Source organism: Hypomesus nipponensis, chromosome 23 (genome assembly GCF_054491055.1).
Source record: "Hypomesus nipponensis isolate SF chromosome 23, ASM5449105v1, whole genome shotgun sequence".
Taxonomy (NCBI): Eukaryota; Metazoa; Chordata; class Actinopteri; order Osmeriformes; family Osmeridae; genus Hypomesus; species Hypomesus nipponensis.
Genome location: NC_140383.1, coordinates 24,164,597 through 24,192,426, shown reverse-complemented (window position 1 = coordinate 24,192,426; position 27,830 = coordinate 24,164,597). Strand labels below are relative to the sequence as shown.

The 27,830-nt window shown below is 46.6% G+C and overlaps 1 protein-coding gene across 1 annotated transcript; it reads left to right on the top strand.

Annotated features, from left to right (window-relative positions):
• The first annotated feature begins 1,314 nt into the window (after positions 1 to 1,314).
• scn1laa (sodium channel, voltage-gated, type I-like, alpha) lies at positions 1,315 to 27,830 on the top strand. Its single transcript, XM_084689562.1, has 27 exons — positions 1,315 to 1,489; positions 5,493 to 5,806; positions 6,061 to 6,179; positions 6,388 to 6,477; positions 6,575 to 6,703; positions 7,508 to 7,599; positions 8,867 to 9,058; positions 9,750 to 9,813; positions 10,548 to 10,689; positions 12,150 to 12,356; positions 13,183 to 13,443; positions 14,412 to 14,786; positions 15,176 to 15,308; positions 15,409 to 15,647; positions 15,762 to 15,935; positions 16,054 to 16,410; positions 16,525 to 17,031; positions 21,109 to 21,232; positions 21,428 to 21,582; positions 21,883 to 22,056; positions 22,267 to 22,389; positions 23,672 to 23,947; positions 24,057 to 24,110; positions 24,208 to 24,345; positions 24,432 to 24,536; positions 24,629 to 24,899; positions 24,985 to 27,830. The coding sequence occupies exons 2-27, from the start codon at positions 5,546 to 5,548 to the stop codon at positions 26,157 to 26,159; spliced, it is 5,937 nt and encodes a 1,978-aa protein (XP_084545688.1). The 5' UTR covers positions 1,315 to 1,489; positions 5,493 to 5,545; the 3' UTR covers positions 26,160 to 27,830.

The window sequence follows — 27,830 nt, the reverse complement described above, 5'->3', positions numbered from 1 at the left end:
ACGTTAACACATAATGTTATATGCTGACATGATGCGAGCATTTAACATATGTGGAGTTTTGAGTAGTATGAATGCGTATGTGAATATTTCACGTGTGAATGCATTTCATGTGTTTGTGGAAGGACAGTTTATTTCAGTTTATTTCCTAAACGGCCCCTCATACAGCACAGTCTATAGTCTAACCCTTGCAGTCGCTCAGTCCAGCTCACGCCAGTGCAGCGCATCACAGAGCAGCGTGCCATTTATACCATCCCGGGCGAGTCGGAGTCGGGCGGAGGATTCACATGCTGGGACAGTGGGAAGTCAAACTCAGTGTTAGCAGAAGAAACCCAGCACAGGGCCCGACTAAGATTGTACAGGGAAAACGTTTGATAGTCACAGATAAACTTGTCTTCTTGTCTTTGTATTCAGACCTGGAAATCAGGTCATTAGTGACTGAAAGGGACAGCCAGTGGTAGCATTGGTCTAGTCATGGATTTGGGCTACTGTCTTGTACCAATGAATGTTCATCAAATTAACCCAGGGAGCTCTGTCAAAGCTGCCACACTCACAAACATGACGCACCAAGCACACACGTTTCAGAAGAATGATGATGAATGGTGGAAGTGTTATCACGTTCTCTTGGAAGTCAAATTAGAGATGACTGCAAAATGTAGATAAACTGCAGAAACAGAATCCCTTAAAATGTCACTTTGCACTGGGCAAGCATATTGTAGGAGTGTAACGGAAGTTCTAGTCAACAAGTGTGAATTCTGCCGGTAGCCTGTAGGTGGAGAACAGAAGTCTTGGAACCTGAATGTCTGATTAGAGTATTAGGGCAACAGCATGTCAGTCTGTCATTTGGCGATTGGGATTTGGGAGTATTTCCTATCAATTAAAAACGATATTGATTATCTATATATAACTATATTATCCATCTACACCTGCCATGGGCGCTCATGCAGTGATGTTCAGTAGTTATTAGTGGGTTTTCTCCCAGTACAAGAATAACATGCCTAATGGAGGAGTAATTGTATTAGTTTTATGAAGCTCAAGGGGTCGAAATGTGTACAGTAGCCCATCTGCATCCTAACCTACCCCACCAAAAAACGCATTCGTTTCAACCACATTGAGGAATTATCTGAGGTATATTTAAATTGTATCACTCATCTCTTCCAGATGAGTGATACACTCAATATAAAATGATATTTTGACAACGCGCATTCTCATTCTAGAATCTCTGCTGTCATTGGTACCCAGAAACAACCGGAAGCGCAGCAGAGACGACGTGCTACGGGCGAAAGTGGCAACGAATTGATAATGGTCTACGATTTATTGTGATCGCTTGGAAAGAATACTTTTATAATCGTGTGGAAATAACAAATAACTCAATCGCAGATCCACGACTATTCTTCAATCTTCATTTTGGACAAGATAAAGCTGAATGAAGGCGTAGCCTGTCTGAGAATTGTTGTCCGATTCTTTACCTGACCAGAAAGAAAAACTAATGGTGAGTTTCCTGTGGCAAAGATGTTTCTTACCATTCTGGAAGGATGAAAGAATGTTGCATTTGTTGAACAATTTTGCCAAACCAAAATCATCTTTCTGATTGTAATCTAATTGCTATGTTCTTCTTCACAAAGCGATGCGTCAAAATTGTCAAAGGGGTTAGACATTGTGGAAACACGTTGGGGTATTGTTTGAGGAGGTTGTGGTATAGTAAGCAGTTACATAAACAGTAGATAATATTTTAAAAATCATATGAAGGTGTTGAAAACTTTTGAGTAAACCTCATAGGTTGGTAGGCAAAATTCCCTTCAAGTAAAAGAAACACGAGGCCTGAACTTTGGCACTTGAGACCATGACAGCCAATTATAAGGACTACATAATATGTCTTCTATGATAACAAAAAAATTGGCCTCAAGAATCGAGTTATACATATTATTGTTGCCAGTGATAATGCTTCCGAAGTAAGTCAAATGTACATTAAGTGTAGGCCATGCTACTGGACACACTATTAGCCAGTAAATGCGTGCGGTGGGCCAGTACGATGAAATATATTGGCTTATTTGAATCCCATCATTAGAACATCATAGCATATTCAAAGGATCAGGCCGAAAACAATTTTTGCCGACGCCCTAAGCGCATCACACTTCTCCGATCACTCTACATTTTTTTTCTAGGCGTGATGCAAGCAAGTGGTTGTGAGTGCTGTAGCTTTGGAATAGGACAACACGTGAATGCAAGAAGCGAATTTCAGAGTTGGTCCGTCCTCCGGCGAAATGGCATCATAGAAACGTAGGGCATGGTGGCAAAATTGCTTTGATAAAGAGAAGTTTATAGAAAAACTGCATTCTCCTCCGAATAGTCCACTGTTATTTCATCTATTTCATAATAAAGTAACCGGGTCAATGTATTTGTGATCTGGTGTGCAAAGAATAGGCTATAGGGTCTCTCGATGTTTCAGACGATCTATTTTTATCTTTTTACTAATGATCTAATCAGGGCAAACGCTGTTGGATGAATCACTTATTGTCCAACCTGTCATTGTCGCATGTCAACATGGTGTTTATTGATTGTGTTGGTGGTTGTTCAAAGAAATATAGCCTAGTTAACAATCAGTGGCGATTCTAGGATCAGACCTTTAGGGGTGCTAAGCCCCCAATGAGAATGTGACATGAATACAGTGCCTTGCAAAAGTGCTTAACCCCCTTGCTAACATAAGTCTACCAGCATCAAATGATAATAAACAATATGTCTAATTATTTTTAGGGGTGTTGAGATTAAATTTAGGGGTGCTCGAGTACCCCTAAAAAGGGTCTAAAATCGCCCCTGTTAACGATCATTATACGGAATGGTTGCTGCAGAGATCATAGCCTTTCCACATCGTCATGACAACATTGGCATTTCAAAGTTCTAGTTTTTTTAAACATTATTTTTTAATCCTGCAGAGTATATAGCCGACTTACTGAAGTTGTGTGCACATTTGTGATATTACTCAATAAAAAGCCGTCTCTGAATCACACCTTCCATAGCCTGCCACAGGCACGTGGCACAGAAGGTCCCATTGGCGGAGATAACATAAGTATGTTGTTGTGAGAATCTGGTTCGCACCTTTCTGCTTTCCCATTGTTATTGTTAGCCTATGTTCTTCTGCTATATTTTTAGAGCAATTAGTAAATGCATTTTTGTCAAGACTGAAACTGTGGGCATTTCAGAACCCTGGACAGCACTGCTTCAACTCATCCATTGAGGATCGTTGATTTTCCATAGCTGGTCAGTCGGCCATACAATTCATTTCAGACAAACATGCTAGATTAAAGACTTGTTCTAGTCAAACTAATAACGTTATTGTTCATATTGAGTGTGATCATCTCTCCCATCACTTATGGTGAACTCATGGGTCATATATGTCTCAGATGTCAATAGCGTACATTTTTTATAAAAGTGAAGGACCTGCTTGAAGACCAAAGTTATGTCAGTATTCATCTCCATTGTTCTATTGTTTGAACACGTTATATAACTACGAATAGTATTGTTCATTGTTCAGGGAGTCAGGTGGCTGAGCGGTTGGGGAATCGGGCTAGTAATCAGAAGGTTGCCGGTTCAATTTCCGGCCGTGCAAAATGAAGTGAAGTGTCCTTGGGCAAGGCACTTCACCCTAGTTGCCTCGGGGGGAATGTCCCTTTACTTACTGTAAGTCGCTCTGGATAAGAGCGTCTGCTAAATGAGTAAATGTTCATATTCATTCAGTTCTTTCTGTGTGGAGTGTGTGGGGCAACCGGAGCTGAAAGCCTCTCTGAGGTCAGAGGCAGTATGTGTGATGGGGGACACAGGCAACAGGCTGACAGGCCGGCTGCCAGCGGGAAACAAATGAGACCGTTGCCAATTAGGGTCAGCTAACAATACAGCCTCTAGTTCTAAACATTGTCAGTTGGCTGTTTGGACCAGTAATATCCTCACTGCCAATATGCTCTAGCTTTGAAAACTAAACAGGTTTGGCCAACTTCCTAGACCTGCAGATCTGTCATAATGGCCCTTGTCATATTTCAATGCCGTGGGTATACTTTATAACAGATCTGCTGTGAGAACTATGACTGATTTTGGTTTCATCTTGGAGCAAGTTTGTGACACAGGCAGCCTGCCAGAGATAGCCTGCATCTTCTGTCTTAAGACACTGAGTTCATTAAAAGCTGGAGCTTGTGTTCAGGTGTCGATCAATCCCCAGGTAAGCTTTACTGAAGGTTAAAGGAAGGTGGAGTTCAAATACTAACGTTGACATGTAACATATCAAAACCTATGACTGTGTCAAGCATATAGACATATAGCTGAAACCTTCAGTGTATGTCTTTTACACCTGTTCAGTCAGGCTCTTGCATCTCTGGAATACACCAATCAAATCCCTCTCATTGGGAATTGTTCTCATTGTTCTCAAATCAAGTTTTCATTGGGAATTGGTTGTTCCATTCCAAACGCAGGTGGCAGCTTGGTGTGTCACCCTTCATCACCATGGCTGCTGTCTCCCTTGTGTGGGTAGCGATGATCCGTGTCATCCTTCAGTGCATGGAGACAGACACAAGGCAATGTGCATGACACTGACTACCAATTCTGTACGGTCATCTTGGGCTCCTTTTGTAGATCAGGCTGGCTTGTCATTTGCAGTACTGCATCTAGAAGGATGTGTTGTCACCGCCTGTCCAGCTGTGCTGGTCCCTCATTGGCTAGTGTGTGTGAGATGGGTTCTGTCTGCCAGTGAATATAATCAGTGTAGGCTTCGCATTGTTACTCTCGTGTTGATAGAACTGACATATTCATTATATATAGATAATGTGACAGATACATGCAACAATATAAAGATGTAGTTATCATTCAAGTTATTGAGTCAAAGGTCAGTATATTATACAGACACATTGACTTACATCTGTCATTTTCAAACATGTCTTGAATATATATTGATATATATTGATATATTAGTCTCAGGTCCTGATAGCGATGTCTATTGTCAGTCAGCAGGGAAAGATGAACCAAGGAAAACTCTCTAAGGTCGTCATCTGGTCTTCTTGATTACATGGCATTGATTATTCCAATGAGATAATTCAGTGGTAATAAGCATGTCCAAGTGTTTCCAGTCTCAGTAGATCCGCCCCAGATGCTTGATCTAACGGTCTTACCCGCCTCTCCTCAGTGCACGGTTTACTACAACAACCACCCACTTCCTTGTCTTTAGGACTGGTGGAGGGTTTGTCAAGGTATGTTTCCATGTTCTGAGTGCTGCTATTCAAGAACAACACTTTTCTCCAGATCTCAGATTCAGGACCTTTGTGAGCAGAAACATCCGTTTACTGTCTCATCTGCCTTCATGACCGGGGATCATTTCTTCTAGGTTACTGGTCCACTATTTGAGCCTCCTTCCAATTTGCTGAATGCTAAAGCAGTTCATCAAGTCTCCAATCAACCGCACCAATCTGCGTTCTGTGTTGAATCCGGCCCGCCTGTCTCTCTGGTGTCCCCAGCCCTCTGTCGTCCTGGAGGCTCTCCCTTCCCTCTGAACGTGCAGAATGAAAAGATGGAACAGCTGCTTGTACCGCCAGGACCAGACAGCTTCCATCCGTTCTCCTGCGAGTCCCTCCAGGCCATCGAGAGGCGGATCGCAGCGGAGAAAGTCAAGAAGCCCAGAGGGGAGACCGGCAGCAATGACGAGGACCGACCCAGGCCCAACAGCGACCTGGAGGCGGGGAAACCTCTGCCCTTCATCTACGGGGACATCCCCGCCGGCCTGGTGTCCACACCCCTGGAGGACCTGGACTCCTTCTACAGCAATCAGAAAGTGAGTTGAGATCCTCAGCCAGGGGGTTTCTCTTTGTTGTTTGGGCCAGCCTAAGCTGTTGTCTAGGTGATACAGCTGGCTGTCATCCCTGCTAAGCCTTTGTTCCCCGGTGGCAGTTTGCAGGGGCATGGAAGCCCAGCGCCCGATCCCACAGGCTGAGCTTGTAGCGCTGCACAGCAGGGAGAACCAGGAGTGTGTTTGTGGTGACTGAATGATAGCCTTACACCTGTGTGTCTTTCCACTCTCTGTTTCAGACCTTTATAGTCCTGAACAGAGGAAAAACCATCTTCCGTTTCAACGCCAGTCCTGCCTTGTATTTCCTGAGCCCCTTCAACCTTATTAGAAGAATATCAATTAAGATTTTGGTCCACTCATATCCTTTCATTCAAGCAGTACACTGTGTTCGACATTCATGAGTCAGAAGCAATCTGTCCCCTTGCGTCCATCTCCTGTTTGCACACTGAAGGTAACTGACAAAGCCAGACTAGTTGTGTGAACTGTTCTACGTCAGGTGTCGGGTGTCACGTGTAAACAATGTTGAAATAGCCAGTCTGGACTGTTTCCTTGACAACTGACTTCACATTGTTCAGCATGATTATCATGCTCACTATCCTGACCAACTGTGGGTTTATGGCCCTGAGCCAACCCCCAGACTGGGCCAAGAATGTGGAGTAAGTCCTTTATACACCCCAAATACACACACACACACATCCACATACAGTATTTAGTGTTGTGTGTGCATTAACTTGTGACCTTTCTTTTCAACAGGTACACATTCACTGGGATTTATACATTTGAATCGTTAGTAAAAATTCTGGCACGAGGGTTTTGTGTAGGGAAGTTCACATTTCTAAGAGATCCATGGAACTGGTTGGACTTCTGTGTGATTGTCATGGCGTGAGTATTAAACTGTCTCTCATAATTCACTTACATTATGAAATTGTGAATGATCAAAATGGTTATAAGTGTTTCTTATGTCCGTTATGAGTTGTGTTCATAGTGCTCTTTAGAGCAAGGACTTTTGTCAAAGGCTGTTAACCTCCCACAACAAAATCCATTACTACCCACAACGTCCTCATTCTTTTACTAACACCTTTTAGTGAAGAGTGCATTACTGCCCTTTATACATATTTGACCACCATTTGTTTGTGTGTTGATGAAAGGACGCTAAGGAACTAGAACGAGAGCATAATGGATGGAGCGGATGATAGTTAAGAGGCTGCAAGCACCTCTTAAGTAAATCCTTATGAGTTGAATGAGTTGCATTAGCAGGACAATGATGGAGGGAGACATGTTTCACAGAGTCCTGTTTCTAGTGTTGAATGTCCTCATGTGAGATATACCTGACCTCTATCTAGTCATGTAGATTGTGTGAAGGGTTATGGCCCTGGCCATATTAAATGTAAATACATGTACTGTACCTCGTCTTTTGAAATGATACAAACTCTGTTGTAATTGTGAACTGTAATTCCCTGCAGGTATGTAACTGAGTTTGTAAAGCTAGGCAATGTTTCAGCTCTTCGCACTTTCAGAGTACTGAGAGCTTTGAAAACTATTTCAGTTATCCCAGGTAAGCAGTGGTTGCTTGAGGTGCTAGCTAGCCCTTGTGTTTTCTCCTCCTCCTCCTCCTCCTCTTTCCCGTGACTGCTGGCTGTCGTCCTGTCATGGCACCTGTATGTGACCCTCCCCCCCTTATTACAGATATGTGACAGAGTTTGTGGACCTGGGCAATGTCTCAGCGTTGAGAACCTTCAGGGTTTTGCGCGCTCTGAAAACGATATCAGTCATCCCAGGTGAGAAGCAGCTGCTCAGGCTGGTGTTCACCCCACCAGCCTCAGACAGGAGTGCTCAGGCTGGTGTTCACCCCACCAGCCTCAGACAGGAGTGCTCAGGCTGGTGTTCACCCCACCAGCCTCAGACAGGAGTGCTCAGGCTGGTGTTCACCCCACCAGCCTCAGACAGGAGTGCTCAGGCTGGTGTTCACCCCACCAGCCTCAGACAGGAGTGCTCAGGCTGGTGTTCACCCCACCAGCCTCAGACAGGAGTGCTCAGGCTGGTGTTCACCCCACCAGCCTCAGACAGGAGTGCTCAGGCTGGTGTTCACCCCACCAGCCTCAGACAGGAGTGCTCAGGCTGGTGTTAACTCCACCAGCCTCAGACAGGAGTGCTCAGGCTGGTGTTAACTCCACCAGCCTCAGACAGGAGTGCTCAGGCTGGTGTTCACCCCACCAGCCTCAGACAGGAGTGCTCAGGCTGGTGTTCACCCCACCAGCCTCAGACAGGAGTGCTCCACCCGCTGCTTCTGTTTTGGTCCCATGGTTTTGGTTTGCTCTCATGCTGCCGGCATAGCAAGCAGGAATCACCATGGAACTGATTTCTTTTTGACATAAAAGTTCTTTTTTTTTTTTTTCTCCTGGTGACCTTCAATGGGGATCTGGTAGATTTGAGTTAGCATGGAGATGAGCCTTGCGTTGCTGTGCATGTGGTGCGCTGTTCAGTTCTGCTTTTCTCCCCGCCGTTCGTGAGAGTGCCTGTCTTGTCGTCTGTGTTTGTCTGATGTTTTCCTTGAAGGACATCTTCATTCATTCAGAACAATGAGAGAGGATGTGCCATAATCCAACTGAACCTGTTGCATTCGTCAGTTTATTGATCCAAACTAAAGTAAACAAAGTAAGGTTTTCATAACACATACCAAATCGGTCCATCAGTACAATTGACTACTCAACTATTGAAATTGTATTAGCATATTCATTGTCAACCAACTGACCTATTCAGGGTTGTTGAAGGAACCTTGGAAAGCAACGGTTATCAGGGCTCATGTAACGGTGTTGGGGAGAATAGCATTCTCCTAAGGCAGCCAGCTGAAAGTAATTTCACAATTATATGAGCTGCTTCCATAGACACATTCATATTAAATCTTTTTCTCAATAATGGATTGAGCTCATTGGCTGGTATACCTTCATGCTGTGGTGTTTCTGCGCCCTCTTCCTCATCCTGCTGACACTCCTGGTTTGCGTGGACTGTGTTCAGAGACTGACAGATGTGTGTGGCTTCCTACAGGTCTGAAGACCATTGTGGGAGCTCTGATCCAGTCTGTGAAGAAGCTCGCAGATGTGATGATCCTCACAGTCTTCTGCCTCAGTGTGTTTGCTCTCATTGGCCTCCAGCTGTTCATGGGCCACCTGAGACACAAGTGTGTACGAAACGGCAACTTCACGTACCTCAACTGGAGCGAGCACATCAACGACCCATGTGAGTGGCGTCTCTGGCGTCAGTCATGGAAGTGCTAGGGTTTCTGTGGCTGCTGAGTCCAAACTAAGTTGAGGGGAACACCTGCGGTGAGGTGCACTACCAAGGGACGACACAGCAGTGCCTGGAGGAACTACAATGTTGTTGCATTTAAGTTATTACACAAGTGAAACTTGGTATCGGGGTGGTTGTGCTTCTCAGGGAAAAGTGCACGTTAACATTGATTTAGTTTTGGTCAAATAAATGAACTGTCCCTTTACAACAATCCATTTACATGTAGTCATTTAGCAGACGCTTGTATCCAGAGCGACTTACAGTAAGTACAGGGACATTCTCCCTGAGGCAAGTAGGGTGAAGTGCCTTGCCCAACGACACAACATCATTTGGCACGGATGGGAATCGAACCTGCAACCTTCTGATTAATAGCCAGGTTCTCTAACCCCTCAGCATCTGACAGCCCCTTACCCTTCATACCCCTTTACCCACACTCTGCCTTTTTATTCTGTATTCATAACTTTTCTACACCAAACACTTGATACAATAAAATTACATAACAGTTCCTAGGTTCCTATATCGTTTTTACCATGTATATTGATGTGTAGTTACATGGTGGTTAATGTGACCTCAGTATAAAGTGATGCCAAGTTGCTAAATCATTTACTTGACTTTCTGTGTACTGTTCTTCTCCCTTTAGTAAATTATTACACCATCCCAGGTAAAAAGGACCCCTTGCTCTGTGGAAATGGCTCAGCAGCTGGGTAAGATCCAACCTATATCTATCTGATTATCAGAATATCATATTTTGTGTGTCAGTGGCCCGTTGGTTCTTGTGTAATGATGATGATGATGATGATTTTATTTGACCATTTTGATATAAAAACATGAACAGCATTCTGTCACACATTAAAATACATAAAATAGCCAGGGATAGACACAAAAAAGCCCGAAGGCTTATTTCCATTGTGGTCCCTGTGTGTGCTTGTGTTTGTGTGTTATATGTGTGTGCTTGTGTTTGTGTGTTATATGTGTGTGCTTGTGTATGTGTGTTATATGTGTGTGCTTGTGTATGTGTGTTATATGTGTGTGCTTGTGTATGTGTGTTATATGTGTGTGCTTGTGTATGTGTGTTATATGTGTGTGCTTGTGTATGTGTGTTATATGTGTGTGCTTGTGTATGTGTGTTATATGTGTGTTATGGCTTCAGACACTTGAATGAACGTGTGTGTACCGGGATGTACGTTTCTTTATGCGGGGACAATTTTGAAAACTTCAAACCTCAATTCTTTTTATCAATAAAATACTGTTTAACAGCCACACCCTCAGTTATTTCAAAGACAGTCCCACAAACCTTTTAAAACCAACCTGCTGTCGACAGTGTCAGTATGTTTCTCAGTGATTCATCCTGACAGTCGCACGGTCACAGTGCTGTCAGTGAAGGGGTTTCATGTCACTCAGTGGTGTTAGAGTTTCACAGGCTTCTCCTCTGTTGTAGGCAGTGTCCAGAGGGGTACTTCTGCGTCAAAGCGGGACGGAACCCAGACTACGGCTACACCAGCTTTGACACGTTCCTGTGGGCCTTTCTGTCTCTGTTCAGACTGATGACTCAGGACTACTGGGAGAACCTCTACCAGCAGGTCGGCCTGCGGTACTCAGGGGCTCCCCTAGTTGTTCTCCGACACACACGTGCACTCGCAAACACGTCCGCGAAAACACGCTTAAACACAGGCGCCAACACGCAGTCTAACGCAAACACTGGCATGCATACTCACACATTCACACACACACACACACACACACACACACACACACACACACACACACACACATACATACATACATACATACATACATACACACACACACACACACATACATACATACATACATACATACATACATACATACATACATACATACATACATACATACATACATACATACATACATACATACACATGCACACAAATACACTCGCAGACATATGTACACAGACACACACACACACACAAACACACTGTCACAAAATACTAAGCTTGAAATGTGAACATTCTCCACATTGTAGGAAGGTTACATTTATGCATTTAGCAGAGGTCGGTAGTGAAATGAATCTTTGGTGGTTTCATTTGATGAAGTCTCCCAGCCAAGCATCAGTACGTGGAACATGGCTTTGATTAAGATCTGCCTCGGTTTCTCTCCAGAACTCCTGTGTTATCAGCACAGTAGTGAGAGACTTCAGTGCCAGACACTGTGTGTAGTGAAGCTCCTGGGTATCTTTGACGGGACGGTCTTAGTCCGCTGGGTTCTCCCTCTGGTCCTCTGTTACTGGTTGCAGCTGTGGGAACTCCGCACTTGTTGTACACCGCCGCAGGAAATCCTGATGAGTCACACCATGAGAGGCTCTTAGCGTTTTCTCCTCGACCTTAAACCCCACCCCTTTCCCTCCTGAAAACTAAACAAAACACAAAGACGTTTTTTTGGGCTGCGTCCAAAAGTGGACAGCCTTGACAATCAATACTGGTTTCAGTTATTTACCGTTGTCTATATGTAGAAATATCAAAGAGGGCATTGTCTGTTTGCTTTTCAAACAAGCCGTTGTATGGAGTGCAGGTGCATGTTGGTCCAGGGCAAGAGGGAAGGTTCAGGTGCTGATCCAGGTAAACACAGGATGAATGACCTTTACAGCAGATTGATGACTTTCTCCTAAATGGAGGGCAGCAAGGCGTTATGGTCTTAATGCATTGAACAAACAATAGTGGAGAAAACTCCCAGGTCAGGTTTGGCATGGTCCAAGTGGACAGGATCACATGTTTTTAATCATTTGATTATATTATTATTTCCTGTCTCAGCCCTCTTTGGGTACACTGTTTTGGGGAACTGGTGGGACCAAGGTGCTCTGGAAACGTCTTCTGTTCAGTCAGTCAGTGATTAATCTGTTATCAAACAATAACATGAATCAAACCAATAACCCCAATTAACACATCAGGACTTTAGGGTGTTTTCACCCATGCTCACTCACTGACATAATTCTGACCCCTACCCTCCCCCCCCCCCTCCCCCCCTCCAACACACACACACACACACACACACGCCACAGACTCTCCGGGCCTCAGGGAAGACCTACATGATGTTCTTTGTGCTGGTGATCTTCCTGGGCTCCTTCTACCTGGTCAACCTGATCCTGGCCGTGGTTGCCATGGCGTACGACGAGCAGAACCAGGCCACCATCGAGGAGGCCCTGCAGAAGGAGGAGGAGTTCCAGGCCATCCTGGAGCAGCTGAGGAGACAGCAGGAGGACGCCCAGGTACACACCAGCCCTGCCCCCTGCCCTCTCCCCTGGAGAGAGGAGGGAGGGAGGGAGGGAGGGAGGGAGGGAGGGAGGGAGGGAGGGAGGGAGGGAGGGAGGGAGGGAGGGAGGGAGGGAGGGAGGGAGGGAGGGAGGGTAGGAGGGAGGGAGGGAGGGAAGAGAGAGAGGGTAGGAGAGAGGGGGGAGAGAGAGAGGAGAGGGGGGAGAGAGGGAGGGAGGAGAGAGGGGGAGAGAGAGAGGAGAGAGAGGGGGAGAGAGAGAGGGAGGCAGGCATGAGAGAGGGGGAGAGAGAGAGGAGAGAGAGAGAGGGGGAGAGAGAGAGGGAGGGAGGAGAGAGGGAGGGAGAGAGAGAGGAGAGAGGGGGAGAGAGAGAGGGAGGGAGGAGAGAGGTGGGAGAGTTATGAAAATGACTTGTTATAATTATTGTAAAAACATTTTTGATTTTTACAAATGTAAGTAATTCATATATTTAGTTTAATCTCATAGGGTTTTCTCATTGAAGTTCATTCATTCATGCCAATAGAGCATCATTGAATTGAGTTGAATTAAAGAGAGATGGAAGAGAGAGTAGATACAGAGAGAAGAGAGGAGAGAGAGGAAACTGCAGTTTCTGCTGTTTGTTGCCCCTGATGACCATGTGTGTGTTCACCGTGTGTATAACCTGTGTGTTCACCGTGTGTATAACCTGTGTGTTCACCGTGTGTATAACCTGTGTGTTCACCGTGTGTATAACCTGTGTGTTCACCGTGTGTATAACCTGTGTGTTCACCGTGTGTATAACCTGTGTGTTCACCGTGTGTGTGTGTGTGTGGCCCGGCTGGAGGCGGTGCTGGCAGCAGTGGAGAGGGATGAGTCCAGTGAGAGAGGAGAGCTCAACGAGACCTCGTCCTCCGCGTCTCGGCTCAGCTCCAAGAGTGCCAAGGAGCGCCGCAACCGGCACAAGAAGAAGAAGACGGAGACGGAGAGAGCCGACAGCAAGTTCCAGAGGTCGGAGTCTGAGGAGAGCATCAAGAAGACCCGCTTCCGCTTCTCTGTGGACGCCAACCTGCTGTCCTACGACATGAGGTGCTCCACCACTCAGCAGGTGAGGCTGAGGTCCTCTCTGTTCCCTCAGTCCCTCCTCGTCCCCCCCACGTCTGCCTGGCAGGTGTTTGTATTGGAATGTTTGGTTGTTGGGTCATTAACGTCACCGTCTTCATGTTCGTCCTCTGGAGTCCCATCTGTCTATCCTGCGTTTCCCCCATTGGTTTGGTTTCTGAGATCATCGCTGCATTTTCTCATGCTGGGTCACCACCTTCATCCTTATTGTGATCTTCATCGCCGCCATCTTCATCACTTCAACATCTGCTTCATCGTCTTCATCATCTTCATCATCTTCATCTTCCTCACTGCCATCTTCATCATCATCATCATCATCATCTGCTTCATTGTCTTCATCATCTTCATCATCATCTTCATCACCGGCATCTTCATCATCTTCATCTTCATCATCTTCATCATCTTCCTCACTGCCATCTTCATCATCTTCAGCTTGATCATCATCATCTGCTTCATCTGCTTCATCTGCTTCATCGTCTTCATCATCTTCTTCATCATCTTCATCTGCTTCATCTTCATCACCTTCATTATCAGCAACGTTAATATCATCATTGTTATCTTCTTCGTCGTAATCATCATCGTCATCGATATTTTCATGATCTTCTTCATCTCCATTTTTAAGAGCATAGGGATCATTCTACCCAAACTCGACCAGTGTGTTTCTGTCACAGGTACACTGGTGTGTTTCTGTCACAGCTACACTGGTGTGTTTCTGTCACAGGTACACTGGTGTGTTTCTGTCACAGCTACACTGGTGTGTTTCTGTCACAGGTGCACTGGTGTGTTTCTGTCAGAGGTGCACAAGTGTGAATCTGTCAGAGGTGCACTAGTGTGAATCTGTTAGAGGTGCACAAGTGTGAATCTGTCAGAGGTGCACTAGTGTGAATCTGTCAGAGGTGCACTAGTGTGAATCTGTCAGAGGTAGCAGGCTCTGAGGAATGTGTTTCTCTCCAGTCCTTCCTGAGTGTCCGTGGCGCCCTGTTCTCCTCCAGACGGAACAGCCAGGCCAGCATATTCAGCTTCAGGGGCCGCCCTGCACGCTGCGGCTCGGACAACCACTTTGCCGACGACGAAAACAGCGCGTTCGAGGACAGCGGCAGTAGGCGGAGCTCTCTGTTCGTCCCCCGACGGGCAGACCGCCGCTACAGCAGCGTGAGCCAGAACAGCTTGCTGTCACATGTCCTGCTGTCGAGCAATGGGAGGAAGAAGCACAGCTCCGTGGACCGCAACGGGGTGGTGTCCCTTGTGGACGGGTCCTCTCTTCCCCCGTCACCAGCAAGCCTGCTGCTGCCTGAGGTGACAGTAGACATGGTCACTTCTGATGACAACGTAAGGACGCGTGGGCGTGGCCTGGGGCCTGAGCTGTGTGCTGTGGTTGGCTACACCATCTCTGTGCTGTGGACGTCAGCTGTGACTGTGCTGTGGTGCTGCTGTCTGTCTGTACTGTCGTCACCCTGATCCTTTCCCTTCACTTCTACATGGTTTATTTGTTTTCTTTACTCTCTCTGACTTACTGTCTTTCACTTGTTTTGTATACATTGTCATTTTGTTTTTGAAGCCCTTGGTAATGTTAATGTAAACGTGTTATTTGTCTTTTGATCACCATCTGTGGTAGTTTTTTATAGACGATACTAGTTATATTCTTCTTTGTTGGTTTCCTGTAGATAACAGATTTCTCCAGTGATGTAACTTCCTGTAACCCATGAACATGTCTGCAGGGCGCCACCTCCGACACAGAGTACATGAGGGACGAGGACGGAGCCTATCAGGCCCCCATGGACTACCTGGGAGGCCCTGTGGCCAGACAGAGAGCCCTGAGTGTGGCCAGTATTATAACCAACACCATGGAAGGTAGGACATCCTTGGCCCCTGAAACATCTAAACCCATCAAAAAGCTGTAACATTAAAGACATTGTTGTCTTTTGAATTGTGTCTGCTCGTTTTGTGTCAGAGCTCGAAGAGTCCAGACAGACATGCCCGCCTTGCTGGTACAAGTTTTCCAGCACCTTCTTGATCTGGGACTGCTGCCCAGCATGGCTGAGGTTCAAGGAGCTGGTCAACCGGATCGTGATGGACCCATTTACGGACCTCGCCATCACCATCTGCATTGTCCTCAACACAGTGTTCATGGCTATCGAGCATTACCCTTCCTCCTTGGAATTTAATAACATGCTCTCTACGGGAAACCTGGCAAGTAGTCCAGGGCTTTTGGGCTTCTTTTGCCTCCTAATGTTCCAATCTTTATAAATGCAGAGTGCAATTCAATTCTCACTCATCCCCCCCCCCCCCCCCCGTTCCATACAGGTGTTCACAGGCATCTTCACGGCTGAGATGTGCTTCAAAATCATCGCTATGGACCCGTATCAATATTTCCAAGAGAAATGGAACATATTTGATGGCATTGTAGTCACTATAAGCTTGCTGGAGTTCGGTTTGGCTAATGTGCCGGGAATGTCAGTCCTCAGGTCATTTAGGCTGGTACGAGAAGGACATCCCACAGCTTATCCTACTGTTCCAGTCAATTAGGATTTACATCCGTAGATACATGTGACTCACCTGGTGAGTCTCACCTGTCTCCTTCATGTTGTTTCCTCAGCTGAGAGTGTTCAAGCTGGCCAAGTCGTGGCCCACCCTCAACATGCTGATCAAGATCATCGGGAACTCGGTGGGCGCCCTGGGCAACCTGACCATCGTCCTGGCGATCATCGTGTTCATCTTCGCCGTGGTGGGCATGCAGCTGTTTGGGAAGAACTACAAGGACTGCAAGTGTAAGATCAACAAAGACTGTGAGCTGCCGCGATGGCACATGAACGACTTCTTCCACTCGTTCCTGATCGTGTTCCGGGTGCTGTGCGGGGAGTGGATAGAGACCATGTGGGACTGCATGGAGGTGGCCGGCCAGGGCATGTGTCTGATCGTGTTCATGATGGTCATGGTGATAGGGAACCTGGTGGTACGTCTTCAACAGTGGCCTTCAATTGGATATCCTTCTGTTGTCGCCACCTCACTAGCAGTTTACGAAACACTTGCGTGTGTGCCTGCTTGTGTGTGTGTGCCCTCGCTGCAGGTGCTGAACCTGTTCCTGGCGCTGCTCCTGAGCTCCTTCAGCGCTGACAACCTGGCGGCCACGGACGACGACAGCGAGATGAACAACCTCCAGATAGCGATCGGACGGATCCAGCGCGCCGCCGACTTCACCAAGGCCCTGATCTGCCGCTCGGTGCACCGCGTCTGCTTGAGGAAGAGGAGGAGGAGGAAGAAGAAGAGGAGCCAGGGCGAGGACAAACCTCTGGACGACTTCCACAAAGCCCTGGGGCACAACTGCATAACCAACCACACCACGGTGGAGATCCTGAAGGAGCTGGCCTTCCCCAGGGACGGCAACGGGACGGCCACCGGCGTGGACAACAATGGGGGGAAGTACATAGTCAACAGTAACAGCGACTACATGCCCTTCCTTCAGAACGCCAGCCTGACCATCACTGTGCCAATCGCTGTGGGGGAGTCGGACTTTGAGAACCTCAACGCGGAAGACTTCAGCAGCGACTTCTCTGACACAGAGGGGAGCAAAGAGGTGAGGTCTTAGTTTGGTATTTTAAGGAAATATGGAATGATTGTGGAAGGGACTTAGGGAGACGATGTTGTCCTCAATCAGCACGTAAGCGAGCGAGTGGGCGAGTGCGCATAGATGTGAAGTTGGCTAATGAAACCTGATTTGAGAGTGTTTACCTCCAACATTGTTGTCCCCTGAAGTGATAATTGCTTGGTGGTTGTTGAACAAATTCAGAAAACTCTGTGAAATGATAGATTGAATTTTTCAAGGTTAAAGCACTGAGCTCCTCAAATGTAGAGTTTTTTTTCTCTCAAAGCGGTGAAAGATTGTATTCACCTTCACATGACGTCTTCATAGTTATTTAAAAGTATAGATTTATTTATACGATACACAATAAAGTCACTTTCAAGTATTATTTTATTTTTTGTAAAATGTTGCAAAAACATAAACTCTCACAGTCAGCAGTGGAAAACCTGAAAAATCTGGTGAGCAACACAGCCTGCACAGCATTGGCTGTAGTGCTTCTATGTAGACGTATCTGTTACTATGGATGAAGGTTCCATTGCAGTGTTAGCGCGGGTGCACTTAGCCCCCACCCTTGCCCCCATCCCAGCCCCCCCCCCGCCTCCTCCTACCACGTTAGTCATGGCAACCCAAGTATGAGCATGTGACATGGCGTTTCCCCGGAGACCCGGCGCTCCCTCTAATGAGGGGAGGTCATGGAGACAGGAAAACACCAGTCTTCAGATCACATTATGAACCATTTAAGGCTGAGTGCTCCAGATCTGCATCCTCCTCTCTAGGGAGCTGGTGTACCTCGTCTCCCAGAGAGGCCAGTTCCAGCCCACTCGGAGGGCTGGATTTCACCACATGCTGCCAGTTATGAAATGTGTGTAAGGTGGTGTCATGGCGAGGATGTGTTTCTGGCCCTTGTGATATGAATCATCGTTTGTTGTTTAGAATTCATGTGAATGAAGGTTCATCTTAGGTACCTAATGTGTGTCGCTAGATGTGTGGATGTTTGACTAACACTTGTTTCATTGACAGACAAATGAACTTTGTGGTAAGTTGTGGTAGGGTGTGACTCACCACGCTTAACCCTGTGTGTTATTCCAGCTTCTTTGCGGAGGCTCTCAGGGTTATCAGGGAGGACTCTTGTAAGACCACTTTCTTGTACATAACACCATGGAGATTGTCTATGTCATCTATAAGACACCATCACAACTTGCACATTTTTTTTTTGTTTGCCCACCTTTTGTTGTCTCTGCTTGGTCATAATCCCTCACCTCAATTGTCAACTCTGCTAGTAAGCAGCAGTTTTGATGTTGCGAAACCTTACTTTTTGTAAAGGTTATTTTTTGTTGTTGTTGCAATCCATTTATGAATGAGTATCACCTCCATATTCAGATCAGACCATCCTTCCTAATTGGTTTACTTGGGTGTGGTTTGTGAAGACTCGAAGGCTGGAAAGTCAGCATCAACCTTGAGCTTTGCTAAACCGATTGACATCTTTCATTTAAGCAAACTGGATCACCGTTCAAATATATATTATGGCATATTCGTTGACAAATATTGTTCATAATGGAATGATGAAAGCAGACATTTATTAAAAGAAAAATACAAATGATGTCTCAAAATAAATATTTTTGTGGAGCAAAGACATTTTTGTAATGCAGTACTATTTTAATATCCGTAAAAGTATAGCCAAAATGAGCATACTGTATCAGATCATTTGTATTCTATTTGACCTTGGTAGACATTTTAGTCTTTTTGTATAAGCTATATATTATATGGCATAAAGAGGTTATTCCTAAAACCATTCATTATAAAATGCGGAATAAAAGGACAAATCTTTACTTTCCATTATTGAAAGTTATTTGGAGGTGGTAGAGTTCCAGTGTTGCTGGATGAGGGGCCTTCCAGAGTAGTGATGGCCTTCTAGAACCTTCTCTATTAGATTCAGAGCACTTTACTGTGTCTCATCACAGTGGGCTTCCATCATTCCTCACTCTGCATTAGCTGGTCCCAGGACAGCCCAGGGCTGCGGCGCTCCAACAAGGCATTCATAACCTCGGTACTTCCAGGGCTTTTAGAAGACACGCCCAACCCACACACACAACTGCGGGAGCAAGACCCACATCTTGTTCTCCATCAAAACCTCAACTGTCTGAAAAAGTGCCACATGGTATACCTTTTGAGATTAGCTGAAAGACAGATATACTCACAACCTTTGTGATCAAAGTTAGCACATACACAAATTGGTACATACACACCATAAAAGAAATAATTTGATTGTTTCCTCCAAGATATTACATCTGCTTGCCTGGAGGTGTTTTATGTGAGCTCCCCAGGGCTGTCAGAACACTTACAGCTCTGGATCACAGACAGTCTCTTCCCTGCCTGGCTTGGTTAGCTGCTTAGCTCTTCTTCTATGCTGTTAAGCTAATGTGGACCACATCCTCTGTTTGGAAATGACGCAGGCTTGTCTCGTGTGCAGAGACTGCACATGTAGGTGTTTTAATGTGAATGAGAATGTCTTGTGTTACTGGGTCTGCAGTTCCTTCAGACCAAGATGTTGGTATAAAAAGTAAGGGTGCTCCGATCGATTGGTCGCCATTTATTATCGTCCGATAATCATTTTAAATACTCAGGGCCTCCTTGACTAACATTGCAACCACAGCTTAATCTGCGCCTTTGCCAAACCGCAAATAGCGCACGGTGTATTTCCGCATTTTGCGTGGTATTTATGAAACCAGATCCTCGTCGGGCAATCAGCGCCCATTAGTGTTAATTAGCGCGACATTAAAATACGCGAAAAATCGCCTGTATGCTACTGTCACCATGGGTGATTCGAGGAAAAGAAGAAAAAAAAGTTCAGCGAACAGGAGCTAGAAATATACACACTCTTTCCCTTATACCCTCCCAGCAGCGGTAATCTGCGTTTATACTCTATTGCGCTGTCTTTGTAAATACGGTGTTATGTCTTTACCCGCTATTTCACGCCTGAAATGGGCGCAATCCTGTTAGTAAATGAGGCTTCAGATCGGTACTCGTTATAAAGGCCGATCAAAAGAGACAATTTTTTGTTGTTGCTGTGACCTATTGCCCATGGTCCTTTATATCCTACCTAAATGCACAAAAACATGTGAAACATTTATTTTGACTATGACCTTTTATGTTGTACATTTTATTGTCAAAAGTTAACATTTATGAAGACTGTGTTTATCCTGTTTTTGTCATTTATTATTCGGCAGGATAGTTACATTTGTTTATTTATAAGCGGTTATCAATAACCCAGTATAGGCTGCTATGGTTTATGTTGCGTCTCTAAGAAAGAGAATTGAATATGTTAAACATGTTTCCTGCCACTAAATAAACAGTTGTTTACAGTCTTTGTTATACTTAATATACATTGTTGTTAAGAATAGTAAAATAGATAATCCTACATGATGAATAGAAGGCTTCAAATAGACTCCTTAATTGGTAATCGGTACTCAGTATCAGCCGATACTGCTTCTAGCGATTGGTGATCGGCCCCAAAAATCCTGATCGGAGCACCCCTAATAAAAAGCACATGAAAGGAAGGGAACACATGTTTTGGTGGATGATTGACTTGGATGAAACATGTGGTTGCTGAAAATGCATGCTGTGTGACCTGAGCTCAATCAATTCTACCTACAGGCTCTCTGGCTTTCCCAGTGGTGGCCAATCAAAAAGTCTGGCCTTCCATAGCACCTGAAATGTGTTGCAAATATTAAGCCTGTAGGTACCTTTGATAGCCTCTGCATGAAACAGTACTTCACCTAATAGGAGTGCTAGAGTCCCTATCCCAGAAGTGCTGGGATAAGGATAGCCCCCCTGTGATTACAGAATTGTACAACTGATACACCGATAACAGTGAGCTCAATGGCTCAGTCCGCTAGGTCAGGTCCTATGGAGATACTACAGCATGTAGCGTCCCACCTGGCTAGCTATGCCATGCCTGGTCTATGTGCTAACGGCTAGCTTTGCTCTGCCTGGGCTATGTGCTAACGGCTAGCTATGCCAGCTAGGCTATGTGCTAACGCTAACACCAGTTTGGCTGGGTTCCCTGTGCAGATGCCGGTTGACTCTCAGCCCAGCTCGTCTGAGGGCAGCACCGTGGACATCCGGCCCCTGGGCGAGGAGTCGGTGGACATGGAGCCAGAGGGGTCCCTGGATCCTGAGGGCTGCTTCCCTGATGGTGAGACTACAGCCCAGAGTGCTCACTCTTTACTTCCCTGCATACAGCAGGTGTAAGATAACAGCGCAAGGTGTCATCTTAGCAGACGCTTGTCTCATTTGGAGGTGGTGCGATGGAGGGGTTAAACTTGCAGCCTCTCGCAGGTTTCGCTTGAGTCGAGATGGCTTGACTCGACGTGACATTGCGTCTTTTCAGGCTGTGTCCGCAGGTTCCGCTGTTGCCAGGTGAACGTGGAGGAGGGCCGCTGGAAGCTGTGGTGGACGCTGAGGAAGACCTGCTTCAGGATCGTGGAGCACAACTGGTTTGAGACGTTCATCATCTTCATGATCGTGCTCAGCAGCTCAGCCCTGGTAAGCTGGTAGGCCAGGAGGTGTTGAACTGGTCACAATATCTGACAGGGATGGTCTGATTTAGACATGCTTTGTTGGTTTTTGTTCTTAGTGGAAACATCACATAGTGCGCTGAATAAGCACCTGTAATAATAGCTGGGTTTCAAGTGCCTATCTAATATAGTTGTGTTTGATTCATAAAAAACATATATTGTTGATTTACAAGATGCCTGAATGAAAGACAAACTTAACATCTGTCTATTTTGCCTGCCACCAACCAGACTGTCCTAAATTACCCTTTTTGTTTGTGTTTTTGACAAGGCGTTTGAAGACATCTACATAGAGAAAATGAAGACCATTAAGATTTTGTTGGAGTTTGCAGACAAGATCTTCACATACACTTTTATTCTAGAAATGTTACTGAAATGGGTGGCTTATGGATTTGCAAAGTACTTCACTAATTACTGGTGCTGGTTGGACTTCCTCATTGTTGATGTAAGATTCTGAATTGGCATTTTAACATACAGATTTGCCAGATGACACATTGTAATGAACTTTATTGACCTATTCAGAATAGTACATTTGGTTGATAGTTAACTGTAAAGACTAAGGCTAACATTGACAATCTGAGTATCTGTGTCTGTGTACACAGTCAGTCTGTCTCCCCCTGATGTCGTTGTGTGTGTGTGTGCCGGCATGTTCCAGGTCTCCCTGATCAGCCTAGCGGCCAACGCCCTTGGCTATGCTGAGCTGGGGGCCATCAAGTCTCTGAGGACGTTACGGGCTCTTCGGCCGCTGAGAGCGCTGTCCCGCTTCGAGGGCATGAGGGTAAGAGAGAGGGCTACGATCCCCCGCCCACAACCCGCCCACGCCCCGCCCCCGCCTCACGCTCTCCCAGTACACACCACCACAGAGAGACAGGAAGAGGCTTGCTGAAGCCAGCACTGACAGACACGCAGTCTCCTAACCAAGGGCCACGGCACAATGCACAGGGCCACAGCCCAGATTCAGAACCACTACATGCATGTGTAGCACAGGTACCTTTCCTCTCCCATCCCCTGTTCTTTAGCTGATTGTGTTTTTGTAGAGCTCTCTAACAGTAGATCATTATGACATTCAGTAGCAAATGCCCCATTAGCAGTCAAGGAATTCAGGAAAATGATCATATGTTATTGTGTAGTTGTAGTATTATCAGAGAAATGACACTTGTTCCATACAGTCGAAAGTAAATGGAAAAAAAAAGTGACATCCTTCATTTCAATGTAGCCATCAGCTGGAATCCTCTCACAGTACCAGCTCGTGTTGCTGTGCAATACAAGTTGATTTCTACGGATTTAAAGGCTTATGTAACATGGGAGGGAAAGCTTTGGTCTGTTCAAATCAATGGAGCTACTATTGATCAGGCGGCTTGCATGTTGTGGTGGTCTAGATCTCTACTGGTGGTGTGATGGTGGTCTCCCCTCACGTGGTTGCCTCTGAACCCTCCCATCTGTATGACTGGTTTCTCACTACCTCACCGGCCTGAGATGGATGTACAATGTGTGGATGTAGCCTGCTGGGTGCCTTTAACATCAATCTATTCTTTCTTTATTCATGTGTGTTTTTCGTTTTGCAGTAAACTTCATCCTGCCTCCACAAGGTTCTTTTCAGTTTTTTTGTTTTTACACACAATTGACACAGTACCCCACTGAAACACCTCGTAGTGTCTTCATAGACAGAACCCCTCCCTCCCTTCTATCCTCGCTCTTTCCCAACTTCTTTCCTGGCTGTTGTCGTTGTCATCGTGAATGAGCTATGGCGTTGGTGCTAGTTGTGTGGAGCACATACTGATGTGAACACTTCCATTTCAGCACTTTACTCTTGTGTTTTCCTAATCTCACCATCACCAGTCACAGTCAAGATGTAATGATAAGAAGAGTTCAAGCATCGCCTGTTATCCAAAACTGTAACTGCGTTTTCATCCAGTGTGATATCGTCTACGACCTTAAATCTGAGATGGTGCTATCGTTTGTGCTTGTGTGCGTGTGTCGGTGCGTGTGTATGTCTGCATCTGTGCACGTGCGCCTGGGTGTGTGTATACGTGTGCGTGCATCTGTGTGTGTGTGTGCAGGTGGTGGTGAACGCTCTGCTAGGGGCCATCCCCTCCATCTTCAACGTGCTGCTGGTCTGCCTGATCTTCTGGCTCATCTTCAGCATCATCGGGGTCAACCTGTTTGCAGGGAAGTACCACTACTGTGTCAACGTCACCAGCAACTACCGCTTCAAGCTGGAAGAGATCTCCAACAAGTCTGAGTGTAACAACGCCACGTCCGAAGGAGCCAGCTGGAAGAATGTCAAGATCAACTTTGATAACGTGGGCGCAGGATATTTAGCGCTGCTGCAAGTGGTGAGCAGGTGTCCGCACTCCGGACTCCACACAGGCAGCATTCATTTCCACGCGTCTTGGACAATGTACCGTGTGTGGTGTGTCGTCATTCCTTCTCATGTTCTTACAGGCTACATACAAAGGCTGGATGGACATCATGTATGCAGCAGTGGACTCCCGTAATGTAAGTGATTGCCTCACTGACATAGTGAAGGGACACCCTGTGGTGATAGATGCGTGGACAGTTCACCGGATGCTAGTGCAATATTCTTGTCTTACAGGTGGATGAACAACCAGTTTATGAGATCAACCTGTACATGTACTTGTACTTTGTGGTGTTCATCATTTTTGGATCCTTCTTCACGCTCAACCTCTTCATTGGGGTCATAATAGATAACTTCAACCAGCAAAAGAAGAAGATAAGTATCTTATATTGTAGTTAATGCTAGAACTCGAAAGACGCAATCATGTTGACAGGGATTTCATGCTGCCTGTTCCTCTTTACTTTGGAGGTCAGGACATCTTCATGACGGAGGAACAGAAGAAGTACTACAACGCCATGAAGAAGCTGGGCTCCAAGAAGCCGCAGAAGCCCATCCCCCGGCCTAACGTAAGACAACACGGCCAACGACCGACACCAATCGTTTCTCCACGGTTTCTATTTTCTGGTGTCCTGCAAATTCCTTTTTTGGTCTCTTTCAGAACAAGATTCAAGGATGCATCTTCGATTTCACAACAAAGCAAGGCTTCGACATTTTTATCATGATTCTCATCTGCCTTAACATGGTCACCATGATGGTGGAGACTGACGACCAGACTAAAGACATGGGCAATATTCTGTACTGGATTAACCTGGTCTTCATCGTCCTGTTCTCGGGAGAGTGTTTGTTAAAGATCATCTCACTCCGCCATTACTACTTCACCATTGGTTGGAATGTATTTGACTTCATCGTAGTAATCCTGTCTGTAATTGGTAAGGTCCACCTCCGTATTTGATTGGAGTGGAATGTTTTGCTGCACCTGTTTTGCTGTTATTAATTCTCTCTTTTCCTACCCAGGCATGTTTCTCTCGAAAATGATTGAAAAGTTTATTGTTTCGCCAACTTTATTCCGAGTCATCCGATTGGCCCGGATCGGCCGCATCCTCCGCCTCATCAAGGGTGCCAAGGGAATACGCACGCTCTTGTTTGCCTTGATGATGTCACTTCCTGCCTTGTTCAACATTGGTCTCCTGCTGTTTTTGGTCATGTTCATCTACGCCATCTTTGGCATGTCAAACTTTGCGTACGTCAAGAAGCAGGCCGGGATCGACGACATGTTCAACTTTGAGACACTTGGCAACAGCTTGATCTGTTTGTTCCAAATCACCACATCAGCGGGCTGGGACAGTCTTCTGGCGCCCATGCTCAACACTGACGACTGTGACAAGAAAAGCGAGCACCCTGGGACCCCCTACAAGGGCGACTGTGGAAACCCCGCGGTGGGGATCATATTCTTCGTCAGCTACGTCATCATCTGCTTCCTCATCGTGGTCAACATGTACATCGCCGTCATCCTGGAGAACTTCAGCGTGGCGACGGAGGAAAGCGCAGAGCCCCTCAGCGAGGACGACTTTGAGATGTTCTACGAGGTGTGGGAGAAGTTCGACCCGCGCGCCACCCAGTTCGTGGAGTACGACAAGCTGTCGGACTTCGCCGACGCCCTGGACCCTCCGCTGCGCATAGCGAAGCCCAACAAGATCCAGCTGATCTCCATGGACCTGCCCATGGTGAGCGGCGAGAGGATCCACTGCCTGGACATCCTGTTCGCCTTCACCAAGCGCGTCCTTGGCGAGGGCGGAGAGATGGACATGCTCCGCGGGCAGATGGAGGAGCGCTTCATGGCGTCCAACCCCTCCAAGGTGTCCTACGAGCCCATCACCACCACGCTGCGACGCAAGCAAGAGGACATGTCGGCCATCGTCATCCAGAGGGCTACCAGACACTACATCCAGCGTCGCAGCGTTCAACGAGCCTCCAACGCGTCCAGGAGTCAGGAGACCCTGGCAGACACGGAGGACCTCGTCATCCAGAGGCAGAACGAGACGTCGACTTGGGACGAGACGGCCACACCGCCCTCCACGGCTTCTCCCCCTTCCTACGGCAGCGTGACCAAACAAGACACTGACAAATACGAGAAGGACAAAACCGAGCCGGAGGTCGCAGGCAAAGATGGGAAGGAAGACGAAAAGTAGAGCGGGTTGTGGGGACAGATGCAACATAGCCTTTAAATGACCAAATGTTTACAGCCTTTGAAGGTGGCCAAATGTGCGGAGTGGACACCCTTCATTGGTGTGGGTATCTATGCCAAATAGACAATGCTTGAGTTCAGAGTTACATGTTGGTGCCTGGAGTGAAGACTCAGGATGTTCTCAGGCTGTCATGGCTGATCTTTGACTTTTAGTTGGTATTTTCTGGTATTTGAAAAGAAGACACTCATTCTGAACAGGGCCATGGGACTCTCAGGCTTTGTGACAGTCAGTCAATTATTAAGTATTTCACTTAATTTGCAGCTTGGTGCTGCGCCCAGTGTCTTCAGTACCTTTCTCCTGCCATTTGACAAACTGATTTTTCTTACAGAAGCTCGTTTACGTTCCTCCTGTTTTGCTCAGATCATAGGTTGTTCTTGTGCTTTCGATATTTTTGTAAACAGTCGTTTGTCTTTGGTCTTGTCTTCACCCAACCAGTCACTATGGCAGTAGGAAATTGCTGCAGTTAAATAGACGTCTACTTGCATGAATACCTACCCATAATTATGCATGTTATAATTAACCATGGCTGATCTGTCCATTGCTTTCTTTCATGATTTCTGAAGTATTGACCTTCAGTAGGACTTGGAGTCACCACCACACATTATTCACACCATCGCAAATCTTAGACATTCCGAAGTCAGAGCACATAGTCAGAACTCCTCTATTTTATAACAGTAACTTTGCACTGCCTACAGTAACACACACAGAGGGTGCTAATGTGCTCACACACACTTGTCATTCATTCATCAGAAACTCTTGTAGCCACTCTTGGTTGTCTCGCTAACTTATGACTCATGAAGTTGACACTTTTCAACCCAGATGCCACGGCCGAGTCCTGTTGTGTTTTTAGTTGTGGATCCAGCGCTGAGGTTGCTGTATTTGGCCAGGCTGTCGGGATTCAGTCGGTCAGTGCTGCGCCTCAGACTCTAAACCTGATTGACAGACAGCTGAAGTGGATTGCAGTTCAAGGAAAGGTCGTGAGTGGGTCACATGGTTCTGCGTTTGGACGCTATCCCCAGCCCCAGACCCCAGCCCAGACCCGAGTCCTAACCCCAGCCCAGACCCCAGCCCTAGCCCAGACCCCAGCTCCAGCCCCCCCCCTGTCTCAGTCCTGCCCTGTGCCCCTGGCTCACAATGTTCTGCCCCCTTACGACTCCCCCGTGGCTCCGCCCCCTTACAACTCCCCCGTGGCTCCGCCCCCTTACAACTCCCCCGTGGCTCCGCCCCCTGAGAAGTCCTGAGAGTACCCCCTGGGCCTCCTCCCAAGACCCCCGCGGCCCCCAAGCAGCCCGCCATCGAGCCCCTGATCTGCTCTGCTTCCTGGTCGCCCACCGGACCCGCCCGGTCACCCTGCCTGGAGGTCCACCCCATGCTGGCCCTTGAGGGAGGCGCACTGCCCTCCCTGGGTGTTCTGGTCCTGTTCTGGTTTCTCTTCTGGCTCCCTGCACCTCCTGTGTCTCGTTTCCAATCACCCAGCTGTTGTCTGTGTGTGATCGCCCAGCTCTTGTATATGTCTGCTCCCTGTGTCCGTCCTTGTCAGTTCCTTGTCATGCTTGCTGTGAGTATTCCCGCCGTGTAGTTGTTTTGGGCGAAATTAAAGTTTTTGTTCTTTGA